The following is a 15,881-nucleotide window of genomic DNA, read 5'->3' as shown; positions in this document are numbered from 1 at the left end:
CCACGATGTATCACCCTGAGGTGTGTAAGCTTTTTCTGATTCGTTCTGTGTACTTCCGGTTAATGGCTTCAGCATTACAGCACATATGTTTACTACTCAAATTAGACAAAATAACGGTCAAGCTATAAGCAGCACGCCTGGTGTTTCTGTTGTTTTGATTGGTACATATACAAAAAGCAAAGTATTTTACCCGATTGTACCTCGTGGACCTCCAAATCTTTAATCTCTTAACTTTTCGCATTCATTGTCTATGGTAGTTCTTATCCTTACGGATGTAACACACTTTTTGGCCACTAGGGAGAGATGGGGGCGCTGTCTCATCCAATAATCGCGGTTGTTCTTCATTGGATTTCAGCAGTTCCCAACAACTTCGCTTTACATTAACATTACAGTTTATTTACACAAGTCGAGTCAGGATACCAACATTAAATGCGTGACATTCTCGTTCATAATTTGAACCATACTTGATCAGAAACCTCGGTTTGGGGTCTTCGGTGAGGGCAACAGTGACATCTGGTGGCAGACTGGAATTACAGCAATGTCTTTTTAACATTCAGTTCGAAATGTATGCAGCCAAATTCCATGTTCCTACATTTTTGAAATTACACAACTTATAAGGTTGTGGTTTTACTGTGTGTAGCAACGAACATAGTAGGGTGTTTACTGCTGGATTACATGTTTTACCTGTCAGGAATGAACCGATACTCCTACAATCTGCAGAGATGCATGCCCACAACCTTGAACCAATTTATTGCAAAGCATTTCTTCCCCATCAGTCAGGTTTTGTTACTGTCTTCACTTTTTTTTTAAACTATCTCACTGAAGATCCATTTACTGTTTTCAATTATTACCACGGCACTTTACAGAACCTTAATAATGCAACAAGCCAATAAATAAATAGACACCAACAGAGCAAGCAAGCAGACGATATACTGATTTTTTATACTTTTATTGTGTTTTCTTAAAAAAACAGCCATTTTAATCAAAGAGACCAAAGCCCATGTCGTCGTCTGACTCCTCGGACTCTTCCTTCTTCTCCTCTTTCTTCTCCTCCTCTTTAGCTGCAGAGATGAACATAAAAAGTTTAGAGACACAAATATGACATTGCAGAATCTACACTGAAAACGATTTTTCAGTCATATGCAAAAGTATAGCTTATAACACTTGGAGAGACACCGTTTTGGAATTAAATCACATTCAAATTGTGGAAAAGTACATGAATGTGACCACATCCGTAATATAATAAGAAAATGCTGAGGTCGTTTACCTGGGGCATCACCACCAGCTGGAGCAGCTCCAGCAGCAGGCGCCCCTGCTGGCGCGCCTCCTCCGGCTCCGACGTTGCAGATCAGACTGCCGATGTCGATGCTGGACAAAGCCTGCAATGACAGAATTCAAAGTTACCTCATTTATCCAGCTCTTGGTCAATCAAGAGTCCCAGCAGTTTATCTTAAGATAAATATCACCACTATTTTTTGGCAGCCACTGGATTTAATTCTAAATTTTCCAGATTCAATTCGGACACATCAACGATCAATGAAAAGTTCAGAAGATGTTTACATTCTGCCAAGTTTTAGAGATGATAAAGCTAAACTATCCAATGCCGTTTGCTGAAAGTTATGATCTTACATAATTTCTAAGTGCTGCGTTCTTACCTTGGCAAACAGACTTGGCCAGAATGGCTCCACAGTGACTCCAGCAGCCTTGATCAGAGCATTCAGCTTGTCCTCCTGGACACAGAAATAGAAACATTTTCCATTTGTATTATTGAGCAACCCAATAAAACTTTATGTGGGGTTGTACACATCGACAACATAAAACCACTTGATGACCTACAACCTTATTTAGTCCTAAATTGTTAAACAGAAGGTAACTAGACATCCGTTCTTGCTTCACCCCTGTAATCGGCAGCCAGTTAAACCTTTAGTTCAACAAAAATATGTTCAATTTACCTTAAGAGGAATCTTTTTTTTTTTCATCACAACAGGCAGTAATTTAGATCTTATCTAACATTTGAGCTGTCTCATCTATCCCAATAAAATTTTAACAATTTAATGTTAAATTTTAGCACAGGGTACAACTACAATGACTTTATTTCAAGGTAGTGTTCTCAGTTGCTGCTGTTTTTAATAGCAGAAACAAACCAAGCCTAAAGAACTTTCACAAGTTAATTAACTATAGTATTCTAGCATCAAGACAGTCATAAAAGAAAATATGATGAAAATTTAAGGGTAACATGTGGGTGGAATTAAATGAAATCATGCCATTGATATGGTATATATTCTAGCCGGTCAATGGCTTTGTGTCACTACTATTCAAGCTTTTCAATATAAAACAAGAATCTTATCTACTGTCTTAATAAATTATTGATACCATGTCACGTGTATCCAGCAGTAGTTACACACACCATCCTATCCCACAGCCATAATGTTATGACAGCAGCTCAGCAGGTATTCAGAATCTTTTTAGCTGAGATATTAGCTTCATTTATTGAAACTAAGAAAGCAAATTCACCACATTTTTCTGATTTCACCGGTACTTACTATTGTCTTAAAGAGATATTTTGAGTCTTACAACTCTGTCAGCTTCGTGAGATACATAAAACTGACTGCAGTTGCTGTCAAAACAAACTTTTTTCTGCGAAAAAGACCTACTGTATATTTCCCGAAGTTCCCCTTTGAGGGACAATAAAGGCTATTTCCATTCTAATGATAGCTACAAGCACGCCGCCATATTGGCCGGCACAAGCGGCTGTTTACACGCCTCCAGGTCTACGTTCATCATGTAGTTAGTTATCAGCCTCTTGTATTTAAGAGCCTCTATGTCAACATTAACTTAAATTGCATATGATATTAATTATGTAACCCAACAACCGCCACACCGTTGCTAATGGGCCACTAGCAGATAGCGCCCCGGCTGTCGGGAGTACTCTGTCCGGGAAACTTACGGTGACGGTGACTTCATCGTCATGGAGGATCAGAGCGGAGTAAATGCAGGCGAGCTCGGACACAGAGGCCATTGTAGATGTTGGATTTTAAAGTAGTGAGTTCGGATGCCTAAGTTTGACGGTGCTAGTCGCCGGATTGGGGGCCTTAGCTTCTGATGAAGAACCAAGCACTTTAGGCACGTTAACGTTCCTGCAGCGGAAAAGGAAAGGCAGAGGGCGGGATTTCAATATATATACGTCTGATTTGCGTGGCGATGACGCAATCACGCACATAACGTAAATCTGCTTTCCTGTCTCATTTTGGATAGATAAAGCTAAATGCAGGGAAATCCTGTAAGGAAATCTATTAGAGGCTGTGAAACAGTTTGGGATCGAGGCTCTGCTTCTGGACGGGTTTTAACAAATATGCATCTGTAATTTTTTTCAGTTTTTTATTAAAGTTTCAAAGACATTTACTACTTTCCACTGACATCACTTATTTGCTCTATTTGTGTTGGCTTTTGACCATTTAAAGTTGTAATATTATAAATTAGATTTTATTTTTTAGAAACATTCTAGATTTTCTTCCTGAATGAAGTAAAAACAGTTTTAGCTTATTTTTCTGTTAGACATTATGCTTCTATTGTATTCCTGAACAAAACAGTTTCACTCTCGTAGATTGAACAAAAATGAGTGAAGCAGCAAAAGTCCAAAGAAAAAAACTTTGATACACCTTCAGAAACTCTAAGTGCTACTGCTCCGCACCACTAAATATATTCTAAAATCTGTCTGTCGAAAAGGAAGAAAAAAACCAGGAAAGCTTCAAAATGCACTTCAATATTTAGGTAAACATGTATTAACAAAAGGGAATTGCATAATAAAAACTGATATCTTAATGGTTTGATAGATGGCACTTAGAGTTTGCAACAATAAGATGAATGTAAGAAAAATGCAGACAGTAAATGATGTCAGCCTTTTATTACGTTTCAATGAAAAACAAACATTACAATGATTTCAAACAAATTCAAAGTAAAATTCCTCAAAAGTTGATCTGACTGCATTTAGCTTGGAACGCAGTTCTTTTCACCTTTTTCCCTGTACAAATTCCATGACATCTGAACAATTCATAAATTGATTCCTAATAGAGTCTTTATACTTTAAAGGAACATTTACAATAGGCATAACATAGTAAAGAAGTAAAATCATGATGGTTTAGGTCCAGATTTTGTAATACTTTCCTTGAGCTTTACCACCAATGTTTTCCCTCCAAAACGTCAGTGTCCATTAAAAACATTGCATGGATCACTTATGCTACACATTCAATGCTAACAAACAGTTCAAGAATCACTCGTACATTTGGCACAAATATTTTCTTGGCCCTGACGTGTACAAAAAGAAAAGAAAAAAAAGATGGTGAAAGGTTAATGAATGTCAGTGTACCATCATGTTTTACAGCAAAATAAAACATTGGAGAACAAAAACATACAAATGCAACTTCACACATTACTGGACTTATTAACCTTCAGTTTCATTGAAGTGTAGTCCTGTTAAAAGGTTCTTAGCAGTTTTTGTACCTGCAGTAAATAACCCTCTTGTTAGCTTTATTTAGTGTAAATCCACATTAGTTGGACTCAAGGACAGGAGCTGATAGTTAGTCAGAGACGGGCCAAGACCAAAGTGGATCTTTACCATCTTAAACCAAAATCATTTTTAAAATTTACAGCAGTTTATGTGAATGCCGTTATCACAAAACTGAACTATTGTCATGTTTTCATTACACTGAATAGCAAATAGATTTAGATGTTGTGCAAATCCAGTTATTTTCCTTGTAAAACACATACTGTGGTTTACAGTCACAGTAACTAACAGAAAACCGCTTTATTTAAAAGCGTAACAATATTTTAGCTTTTTAAAAAGCTTTAGTTCATTTCAGGCAGCTAATATGAACGTCAAACACGTAACACGTTGAGTTCTCAGTATGTTTCACACAGGAAGATCATTGATGGCGCACTGCCTCCAATCACTATTTCCTGTCTAAATGGCCGGTCAATGGAAACCTGGTGTTTTTTTTTTTTTTAAAGGTTAATAAAAAGGTTTTTAAAGGTTTAAGACTGTAGCTGTTTAGGATGGTAGAAGTCGTATTTGGTCTTGACCCTTACAGTATTGGCCGTTAGCTTCAGCATCAGGAACAGCTAATATGGATTTAGACTAAGTGGAGATGCCAGGAGAGTTATCCGCCTTTTACCAGAACCCCACTTCAAAATAAACCGAATTATCCTTTTAATATTCAGAAACTCTCAAGAAATCCTACATTTTCCGTGACATTAAACCTTCACCTTCCAATCAACATTTACAGAGGCTTGAGATTATTTTACGATACCCCAACTACCATGAAGTTTTTGAAAATGATGTGAAAGCTTACTTTAAAAGAGGTTTTTGGTCTTTATTCCAGTTTTTATTTAGATAATTTTACTCTTGCAATAAAAAGCTAGCTTGAAAAGGTCTCCCTTTATAATGGTCTCAGATTAAGTCGATACGAAAATGAAATCTCTGCACTTAGCTTCTGAATGTTACCTTCTTCTCTTTGTATTATTTATTTAATAGGCATACTCTATTTAAAAGTACTGCGAAACAGTACATCACAGTTCCTGATGGATGATACCTTTTAAATGAGTGGCTCAAAATCTGCTTGGTGCACTTCTAAATACTAAACCTGTTGAAATAATACAAAAAAAACCTATTTGTTGCTTTGAATTATACAAGTTTGTGGTGGATTATAAGTCAGTATAGTGATATGACAGTAAAGCTCTTGCAGCCATTAGTGAACTGGGTCATACCCCAGTGTTTGTTTAGATGCAGACCATTCTCCAAACTCACACAAGGTTTTCGCATCCGTTTTGATGTTCGCTCCACAGATTTAGCTAGCTGATTTTCACGTAATATCACAGTTTTGAATTGAAAGAGCGATAACAGTTCTGGTCCATTTATAACAGACTGGCACATTAGGCGCAGCTCGTTTGAAGTTAGTACAAGTTCAAGTGTCTGTAACTCAGGATGTTCGACTGAAAGAAATTAAAATTAATGTTGATCACTGTTTTAATTAGAATAAAACTTTTTTTTTTCCTTATCTTTAACATTTCTACTAACTGATGACCTGGTTTCCCTTCCACCAAGTCCGTCAAAATGCCCTGGCATGTTCCTACAGTAGCCCAGAATGGACAAACCAAACACTGGCTATATACCGGTCCTCTACCGATGTTCAAGTTTTTAGCAGTTGCCGTTAGTGAGGAATGACGTGCAAGCGATTAAAACCTTCAAACTTTGCCAAAGTGTCAGTGGATATGATGGACGAAAAGATGACACCCGAAGGTACCAGCTCGTAGAAGTCTGTGAAAACTTATATTTTCATTTTAGTCCTTGTGAGCCTTCCCTTTGGGCTTCTCATCATACGAAATGCCGTATTCATTTATTCTTGTTCTGTCCACTGGGTAGAGCCTGTGGAAACAGAGTGACATGGAAAATATAGTCATGATTATTATTCTTATTAGCAGATTAGGAATATGAATGGGGTTGGTAATCAAAGGTGTGTTTGTGCGTTTACCATCTCTGGTAAAGGTAAATGAGGAAAACCACGTCGTCCCTGAAACAGGCCAGTCTGTGGGACGTCGGCATGGTGATGATGAAGGCGAACACGTCATCAATGAAGGTGTTGAACGCCTGGGAACAGTCAAAGTCACATATGATTCTCAAAACTTCAAGAAGAAAAACATTTTTTTGAGCACATCTACATTTAATGAGAAAATTATCCGCCATAGGAATGTCACATCCATCCAATCATCTTTAGTGTTGTCAACTAACCTGAGGGAAGAAGCTAAAATATCTCATGTTTTCTTAATATACTAAACAGAAAAGGATTGTACCTTATACATGAACGCCTTCCAAGGCAGGTGAGCCACAGACTTCAGCTGTTGAGTAAATTAATAAACCAAATAATATTTTATTTATGAGATAAGAGCGGAAAAACAAATATACAAGAAATGTTTATTGATCTAGATCAGGCAACTTTAATCTAACAAATCTGCTTGTCTTTGAAAAACACGAACATCACAATGTCTGAGCTTTCTCTGTTCCAACTCTGCTCTAGACCAAGTCATTTTCTGTTTGTTTTATTTTTACATGCAAACATAAAAGAAACTCCAAGTGCTTCTTTCCTTCTCTGGACAGAGTTTCCGTTTCAATTCATTTGCATTTGTCTTCTGCCTCCTTTCTATAAGTAACAGGATCTGAATCTTACTGTACGACTGGACTGTATCAAATAAATTTGATTCATATGAAGAGAAATCGGACCAAACTGGAGTCTACATATTTATTGTCTAATATTTGTTGTGAATTGATGATATATTAAAAAAACCCTCGACTGAGAATACTGACCTTGTAGTTGACAAAAAGCTGAGGAAGCATGAAGAGGAAACCAAAGGCATACACACCTGAAATTTCCAGAGTAAAAAGGAAATACATTTAAGATGAAAAGTATTAATATTAAATTAAAAATAATTGTTTAATAAGGTTATTTTTTTTAAATATTTTATTTAGAAAGTAGCTTACCATTCACCAAGCTGTTGATTAGCCACGAGTACCAGCTAAAAGAGAACAGTGCGTAATCAGCATCGCATGACTTCTACAAAGAAATAATGTTTCATTTTTGCGTTTGCACACCGTTACCTCTTGTATCGCAGGAATATTAGTGCGTACACTGCCCCCCCGATGCACAGAGGATAAAGGAGGTATGAGAGATACTTCATGGCCTAAAGAAAAGAAAAACAAGAAATAAATATGTCCGCTGACGAGCTCATACCATTACATTGTATTTTTCCATCCAAAAGCAGATCTGCTGCTTCTTACCAGAGTATCATATTCTTCTGTTCTCCGCTCTGATTCGTCTAGTTTCCCAAACTGTTTCAAGGAAAGGAAAAAGTGTAATGTAAGCCACAATTGTCAAAGTTAACATAAAAAAACAATGCAATGAATTTTCTATTGCGTGAATCCACTATTTGAATTAAATTACTGAAATAAATAAAACGTTAGATGATTTTCTCAACTGCAAAAAATGCATAGATGGTTTTCTGGATGTTAAGAATCCAGAAAACCATCTGGATTCTTGAAGTTGTTGAAGTTACTTTCACACCTACCAGGAATGTTGGTTTGCCTCCTTTCCAGAAAATCTGGATTTTAAAGGCCTTCTTCACTTTCCACACCTGCAGAAATGGCAATAAATAGATTTTAAGAAAGAAGTGAAATCTGTGAAGGAACTTTATTTATAATCACCCAGTGATTTTTAAGTTTTGTTATTTTGCCTTTCACTTGACGGCAAAAATATCCGTTATTGGGCCTAAACTACTTTTAGTTTTTCTTCTACTTACTATCAATCAATGCTCGCAGTAACGTCTGTGTGTGTATGTGTGTCCTTACTTCAATTATAGAGCCGATCCCAGCAGGTATGAGTACGAGGAGGCTCGTTTGCTCGTCAAACAAATAGAGGAAAATCACTATGGTGCTGAAGCATCTCCACAGCACTGAAATAACGAGCAATAAAAACATCAGGAGGTGCAGAAACGGTCCAGTCAATGACTGCAACCAAATCATAAAATTCAGATTTGAATAAATCAATAAATCTAGACACCATATTATTCACAAGACTAATGGAGAAATTTTGGTCCCCTGTAAAAGAATATCAAGGAACTGAATTATTCTCAATGTGTCATTTGTATGCAGACACCGTTTTTCACATGGCTCCTGAGAAAATATGTTCAACAACAGCGTAAAAGCTGCCAGTCCTCTAAATTACAAAGGTGAACAGAATGCAACATATGGCTGCTTATCAGTCCAGAGCATCCGCAGATGATGCCTTGCTTGTGTATTACCTTGTTTTACAAATTTCTCCACAGGTTTATCAAAAACATCCTCTAGTTTCCAGTGGATTAACACATTTCCATCTGTTCTTTGTGCCGGGTTCTCCGGCGCCGTACTGATGAGAGTAAAGGCGAGTGCTGTGACGTCTCTTACCTGCTTTGGTGGACATTCCCACCATGCTTTTCTTCTGCTTCCAAAAGCTGATGTCGTTTTTGAAGGCCAGGAAGTCAAACAGAAGCTGAAAAAAGCGACAGACGAGTTTAAAACAGTCTTTTGCATGATTCTTTTTTTTTTTTTTTTGCAGAATTTTCCTGTATTTAGCTCCACCCATCTTGGAGAAGTTAATATGAATTTCATGTCAAAATAAAACATCTCCACAGCATTACATTGCCACTATCACCACGGACCTTTGAGTTTTTAAAACTCACATGGAAGGCTGCGACGAAAAAGGTGAGAGCCAGGAAATACAGGTTGGTGTCCACAAAGATGCCTTTAATCTCATCAGCATCCTTCTCTGTGAATCCTACATTAAAAAACCCCCAGACAGTTTAGCTAGATATTATGTATATCACATAGATATCTGTGAAAGCAAGTCACAGGAAGTTCAGCATACCAAACTGCTGCAGAGAGTACACAGCATCCTGCATGTGGATCCAAAAACGAAGTCTGCCCAGAGAGATGGCGTCGTAGAGGACGGTGAGAGGGAGCTCGGTGGAAGAGCCGTTGATCTCCTACATTTTTAAACATGAAAATCATTTGAAAAAATAAAATAAAAAAAAAACAACCAACATTTTGATTTCCTAATGCTACTGCTCCTAAAGTAGAAGAGCGTTGCATGATGTTTGTTTAAAGGTTAAAACTCACCACGAGGTCTTTGACCCTATTGCTGAGCTCGTCAACAAACAGCAGAGGTAGATACACCATTTTCTTCCCATTCTGGAATCTAAAACGACAACAAATAAAACTATTAACAATGATTTTTTTTTTTTTTGCTTAAATCCAACCTGCACCATTAATGTTGTTCAATTTATCGTTGAACATTTCTGTTTTGCTATAAAGCTCAGAGCATATGCACCAAAGTACTAACAGTGATGTTTTTTGTGACTATATTTTTCTTCTATAAATTTTAGTGATAAGACTTTTTTAATGAGTTAAAAAAAAAGTATTTGATTAAAAAAAATATCATTGCATGCTTTTAGATATATTTAGCACAGCATGATATCCATCTTTGGACACTTTATGCTTAGCTGCCATTGTTGTGAATGTAACTAGTCTCTCTCTTACACTCTGAGGTATCTGTGAACGTCGCTTGGCAGGTATTCTCTGTCAAACAGGAAGTGGTCACCAACGATGTTGAGAGTTAGACGGGAGCGCCAGTGAGAAACTGGGTGATCTGTTGAAGCAGTGGCTCCACCTTTAGCTCTGGTTCCCGCTCCGGAGCTACCGTCACGCTGTTTCTTCTTCTGGTCTTCCTGTTTTTGACCCTGTTGGACAAAGACAGAGAGGTAGTTGACTGGTGAATTTCCTCCTTTTTAGGCAGAAAATCTATTTAATGCTTTCATGTACATGTTCAGAGAAAGAAGTTTGCCAAAAACTTTTGTCTCGATAACACTGGATTTCAGTGCTTCAGTTGACGTAGCCCATCATAATACAGGGATGAAAAGACTGGGAAAGAAGAGGGACTTTCTGGTGCTGTGCTAATTTGGCATAATTGCAGCTTGTAATTTGAAAAAAAAAAAAAAAAAAAAAATTAAATCTGGGGTTCCTCAAGGCTATATTCTTGGCCCATTTTCATTTGATACATGCACCCCAAAACCAAGATCATAGTGAATTACGACCTCTCTTACCGCTGATGAGACACAACTTTATATTTGTGTCACCACTTGGCTACAGTCCCTAACAGTCACTCAGAACCTGTGTCTATAAAATGACTAGACGGGTCAAAGAAAAACTTTCAAAAATGAAAAGTTTGGGACTAGGACCTAAATTGCTTCAACAAAGCCAATTAGTAGACAGAGTCCCACTTTATGTAATTACAGACTAACTTAAATTTTAACTACCATGTTGCCTTTTACTGCAACTTTCCCATAAGGGATCAATGCATCCCTGCTTTAGCTTAGCCTATGCGACACATCAAGCAGTCTCAGAGAAGACGAGGGAGCAGCAGAAAGTCTCGTACCTGTGTTTGATCTTCTCCTGATATCAGAGAGATCTCAGGAGGCTTTGGGACCATGTAGGTGGTGAGCTGAGCCACCAGGTGGACCTGTCGCGGGTCCTGCCACGGGTTGAGACCAGCCTGATGGACGAATATTAACGCATACAACGTTCCGTTATTGCGCGTTTTCTTGGGGAGTGAGACATTGACGATCCTACAGGGAAACACATGAAATAAATGAATTCATCAGCTTGCGTCCAAATCACAAACATGGACAGATGTTCCTTTTGATCAATGCATACTTACCTCTCAAACTTGCTGTTGACATCAAAGTCCTCCTCTCTGTGAATCAGCGTATGGCCTCCATCTGCGTTCGGCTTCACCGAGGCGTAGATGCTCAACTAACAAGCAGAAAGGGATGTTACGCGTCACTTAAGCCAACCGAGGCGCCATGTTTGAATCGTTAACGGCAGCCAACCTGTAGTTTTGGGTTCCCTGCCAGGAAGGGCGTGATGCAGTTGTCTGCTTTGGGGCTGTCGCAGGGTTTGGTGTACACTATCCCATACATCACCCAGCAAGTGTGGAGCACGTACACCACAAACACCCCGACAATCAGCGTGGTGAAGGAGGTTTTCAGAAACATGATCGACGTCTCCCTCAGCTAGCTGAGCAGCTGGGCCATACGTCTGGATAGTAAGAGTTATACATGAAAGATTCGGTTAAACACGGAGGAATGTGAGGATTAAACTAAAGCTTAGTAAACCTAAATAAATGCTACATCATACAATTAGGTAATTTCTTCACTAATTCTGATCAAAAGAGGAATTTTACCAGGTACACTTTCCAGAACCAGAAGGAAATCAGTCAATCATGTGCCAAAAACTTAGTGCATTAGGTGGGTAAAGACAACGTGCTGAGGCTCAAACTGAATATCAGGATGGAGAGGAGAGAGGAGTGAGGCGACTTTGAACAACAAAAAAGAAAAAAAGACTCGTTATTGTGAGGACAGAAATGCATTGCATGTGTCAGAGCTTAGAGGAGGATGGGCCGATTTGAAAATAACGTTACGGCAACATAAAATAACTACTTGTTATAACCAAGGTATAAAGAATACCATCTCTGAAGACATGTTAAACATTGAAACGACTCAACCACAATAGCACAAAGCCACACCAGGCTGCACTACTTTCAGCTAAACACTGCAAACAGAGGCACCATTTCACAAGAACAAAGTTCAGATGACAGATCAGGAGTTCAGACTGCAAGTGGTAGCGTATTGGTGTGGGCGACATTTTATCGGAACATTTTTGGATTTCTTAATATCAACTTATTATTGTACAATCATCACAGCCTACTCCTGGGTACTATTGCTGACCATTTCCATCCCTTTATGACCACAGAGTACTCGTCTTCTGATGTCTTCTTCCAGAGGGGTTTAACACAGCATGTCACAAAGCTCCATAATCCCCAACTGGTTTTTCTTTGCATGACAATGAGTTCACTCACTGTGCTGCGCCACAGTCACCAGATCTCAGCGTAACAGAGCACATTTAGGATGTGGTGGAACAGGAAATTCACAACATGGGTATGCACTATGCAGCCGAGGAATCCATTATAACGTGTGATGTTGTCATATCGATAGGGACATCTAGAACCAGGCCGTTCTGAAGATAACCAGAGATGGAATACAGTAAAAGCAAGGTGTATCTACTAAATAAATTGGTAATTGTGTAATAGATTTATAATACATTTCTGCCAATTGATAATTATTGCTTACAGCAAATGGAAAAGGGATTTTTCTAATACCAAAAACGTATCTTTTTGTCAGTGCAATGACTTGAACAATGTGATGTGCAGGGTAAGTCACAAGTGATCATTTCAAAATAACCTAGATGTTCACAGTAGAGTGCCGGTTTTCAAGCATATCAATGAAAACTTAAGTGGAAAGAAAAAGTGTGGTTGAAAATGTGCACAAGTAATGAGGATAAGCACCAATTTCAGGAAATTGTGAAATAAAGCCTGAGAAATAGCTAGCAAAAGATTCACAAGAAATGGAGTCTGTCACAGCTGATTCACATCTGAATAAGATAACATCGCCTAGGAGAGAAAATGGAAGAATTGTTTCCCTCTTACAGTATGTTTCATTTGGTCGCAGCAGAGAGGCACAGAATCCAGGCTGCTTGAGGTCTAAGTGTAAACTTTCACAGTTTCTGATGACATTTTATCTTCTAGTGTTTGTCCTATGTGCTTCATTAACTCTACAGTCAGCAGAATCGTTGACTTTGGGGAAATTGTAGAGCCCTTCATGCTGATTTCATTTTCGAGCAGAACTTGGCACCTGCTCAGACTCCCAAAAAGTACCAGTATCTGCTTTGTTGAGAATAGCTTCAGTCTGTGAGGTACTGTCAAGAGGCAAATGAGAGACACCAGAGCTGATAGGATGAGCTAAAGGCCGATATCTTTTTGCAACACCGTAGCAGAGACACAAACTTCATGCCACACCATGCATATAAAAGTAGTCCAAACACACTGTGTACAGTATGGTACATTAGCAAGCTGACATTTCTGTATTAAATATCCTATTTTGGTAATTGGTCTAGAGAAATAAAAATAAAATTTATAACAAACTGAATTTTCGTCTATCAAATAAATCCATAAAATATTTGAGTTTTTGCATAAGTTTCACTTCTTCAGTCGAATTACAGAAATAATGCAACTTTTCAATCATATTGTCATTTATTGAGCAGAACCTGTACTAATTATTTAATAAAATAGGGATTAAGAACTAGTCAAAGGCATTTGTCAAAGCTAGATCTGATTTCTGAAGACCATTTGCTACAACTTGCTTTTCCAGTTCGGTGATTTACTGGCGAAGCTGGTAAATTTAAAATCCTCAGAATAAACTGCCTGACCCATTTTAGCTGTTATTAACCACAATTAGGCTGATATTCATAATAAGGCACTGTTAAGATTTTGATTCCAAGTCTTATTGGTAGATGTCCATATGTTTTGATGTGTGATCTTTAAATATTCACAATCAACACATAAACAGTGCTGTAAAGCGACGAAAGCGGGAATTACTAATTAAATTACATTCTTCTTCACGGACTGGACTTTAAAATTAAAGTGAAACGAAAATCATTAACATTACCTGTGCCAAATTTAAAGACAGTCACTCTCAGTCACTGACTGCCCATCGGTCCATTCACTGCACAGATCCCTCCGGACGGATCACAGCGACCGCATTGTGTTTCTGAAGCCTTCCTCTGGTTGTTACTGAAGGCATCAACTGCTTGTTCCGCTGCTCACTCCTTCCAAAACGCAAAATATCACAAAATCCTAACTGAAAGCGTGAGATAGAGCTTTATTTCCGCCATTCGCTTCCTGGTTGGTTTGCTTAAACGAGATTTGGGGTGGAAGTAACGCGAGACTTAACGTACAAGCGAATTATGGGGGCACGCTTTTTAATTTAAGAACGGCAGCTCTGTCGTGTCCTAAGGTATGTTTACTTACCTTATTTAGGGTAACACGGAAAGTCTGAACAATACCAAGGTATGCTTCGTTTCATTAATTGAATAAAGGTCTATTTCAAGTGAATTTTCTAAAAATGAAGTCTTTATATTAGAATAATAACAGATCATCTGATAAGTATGACCCTTCTTTCTGTTCCTTTTTTTATTTTCTCTCTACTATTTATACATTTTATCTATTCACATATGTACTGACTTTTTGTTATTTTTCTTGTGTATATAACTGAGAGCAATTTGCTCTTTGTTTATTTACCTGGGGATTGCTAGGGATCATCATAGAGACGTGCCTGGGGAAGAAACTCTCTCTGTATCGCCAAACCGAAGGTAAAGTCTAAATAGTTTGTGTTCTGGATGTGTAGAGATATTTGAGGCCCTGACCTGTACAAGTTTTGCAGAAATGATTAGCTCCGAAAACAAAACAGTTTTCTCAGTAAATCATTTAATGCATGCTTGCTGTCGTCTCCTGGTGTTTTTCTACTGCATTATGCGTGAGTCCAAAATTTGCCGTGACCCGGATTCGAACCGGGGTTGCTGCGGCCACAACGCAGAGTACTAACCACTATACGATCACGGCTGGGTCTGAATACAACACTATGACACTGACCGAAACCTCTTAAGAATACAGCGGGGCAACATGCAGATCGTTGTTTTTGTTGTCTGGCTTTGAATATCCGCTGCAGTGAAAATATCTTTTTAGAGTCAAGATGTGTTTCTCTCTATCTGTGATTTATTAGTCAGAGAAATCAGACAAATGTAAGAGTTGCTGATCCAGATAGTAGATAAACAGAGGGTGCGTGAACTTATTAAATAAAAAGGTGAATTAAAAATAAAAAACAATCATAATATAACTGAAATATCTGAAATATCACAAAAGTTGGCTCAATACATTTACATATGAAGATATGTTAATCTGTGACCTCCATTTTAATCACTACAATATGGGAAAAATTTGCTACAAAAATAGTCAAATAAAAGTATAAAATGAAAATGAAAGACTGCATGTGAAAGTAGATTCCTTCTTTTTTTACTTTCTATCACAGCGATGTCAAGGGGGTTCACTTCTTTTATTTTTCCTGCAGAAGGCGATAGGCTTTCACTGCCAGCTTTGTCTGCACTGTGTACCTGTGCATCTCCATGTTTTGGGGGATTTCAGCACAGGTTGCTCCAACAAGGCACAACTGTAGCAGTTTTCATCGTTGTGTCAAAAACAAATGACCAAGGGACAAAAGTAGCTAAAGTAGCTGCACCGAGCAGCAACAGCAGCAGCAGACAAATGCGTAAAATTAAAGCTGATCAGATTCAAGCAGTTTCTAAACTTCTGTGCAATTTTGGGTATGTTACCTAGTTACAGAACTGATTT

At 38.1% G+C, this 15,881-nt stretch overlaps 2 protein-coding genes and 1 non-coding gene across 3 annotated transcripts; all 3 read right to left on the bottom strand.

Moving 5' to 3' along the window:
• Positions 1 to 930: 930 nt before the first annotated feature.
• Positions 931 to 3,163, bottom strand: rplp1 (ribosomal protein lateral stalk subunit P1). Its single transcript, XM_015049264.1, has 4 exons — positions 2,948 to 3,163; positions 1,656 to 1,730; positions 1,268 to 1,379; positions 931 to 1,061 (listed from the first exon to the last, which is right to left on the bottom strand). Exons 1-4 carry the CDS (start codon positions 3,017 to 3,019, stop codon positions 979 to 981), a joined length of 342 nt encoding a protein of 113 aa, XP_014904750.1. The 5' UTR covers positions 3,020 to 3,163; the 3' UTR covers positions 931 to 978.
• Positions 3,164 to 3,889: 726 nt separating this feature from the next.
• Positions 3,890 to 14,418, bottom strand: clptm1l (CLPTM1 like). The gene is made up of 18 exons (XM_015049254.1): positions 14,143 to 14,418; positions 11,470 to 11,677; positions 11,298 to 11,392; positions 11,016 to 11,205; positions 10,121 to 10,320; positions 9,701 to 9,779; positions 9,450 to 9,567; positions 9,265 to 9,359; positions 8,990 to 9,074; positions 8,396 to 8,499; positions 8,116 to 8,181; positions 7,829 to 7,879; positions 7,649 to 7,731; positions 7,532 to 7,566; positions 7,358 to 7,413; positions 6,847 to 6,891; positions 6,528 to 6,643; positions 3,890 to 6,421 (listed from the first exon to the last, which is right to left on the bottom strand). The coding sequence occupies exons 2-18, from the start codon at positions 11,632 to 11,634 to the stop codon at positions 6,337 to 6,339; spliced, it is 1,668 nt and encodes a 555-aa protein (XP_014904740.1). The 5' UTR covers positions 11,635 to 11,677; positions 14,143 to 14,418; the 3' UTR covers positions 3,890 to 6,336.
• A 605-nt stretch (positions 14,419 to 15,023) lies between these two features.
• trnah-gug (transfer RNA histidine(anticodon GUG)) lies at positions 15,024 to 15,095 on the bottom strand. The gene has a single exon. It is a non-coding gene; the product is annotated as a tRNA-His (tRNA).
• Positions 15,096 to 15,881: the final 786 nt, after the last annotated feature.

The sequence above is a fragment of the Poecilia latipinna genome, unplaced genomic scaffold, assembly GCF_001443285.1.
Source record: "Poecilia latipinna isolate Pla-1442-1.1 unplaced genomic scaffold, P_latipinna-1.0 Scaffold44, whole genome shotgun sequence".
NCBI classification, from domain to species: domain Eukaryota; kingdom Metazoa; phylum Chordata; class Actinopteri; order Cyprinodontiformes; family Poeciliidae; genus Poecilia; species Poecilia latipinna.
The sequence above is the reverse complement of the archived record's forward strand: the minus strand, read 5'-3'. Positions and strand labels throughout refer to the sequence as shown.

Bases quoted from the DNA above. Each gene is read 5' to 3' on its own strand.
- rplp1 (XM_015049264.1), bottom strand. From the start codon at position 3,019: ATGGCCTCTGTGTCCGAGCTCGCCTGCATTTACTCCGCTCTGATCCTC. The intron at 1,380-1,655 runs GTAAGAACGCAG...CTGTCATTGCAG, and splicing joins GGCCAAGTCTGTTTGCCAAG to GCTTTGTCCAGCATCGACAT. The intron at 1,062-1,267 runs GTAAACGACCTC...TCATCTCTGCAG, and splicing joins AGCTGGTGGTGATGCCCCAG to CTAAAGAGGAGGAGAAGAAA.
- clptm1l (XM_015049254.1), bottom strand. From the start codon at position 11,634: ATGTTTCTGAAAACCTCCTTCACCACGCTGATTGTCGGGGTGTTTGTG. The intron at 11,206-11,297 runs GTAAGTATGCAT...GTTTCCCTGTAG, and splicing joins GTCAACAGCAAGTTTGAGAG to GATCGTCAATGTCTCACTCC. The intron at 6,892-7,357 runs GTCAGTATTCTC...TTTACTCAACAG, and splicing joins AGCTTTTTGTCAACTACAAG to CTGAAGTCTGTGGCTCACCT.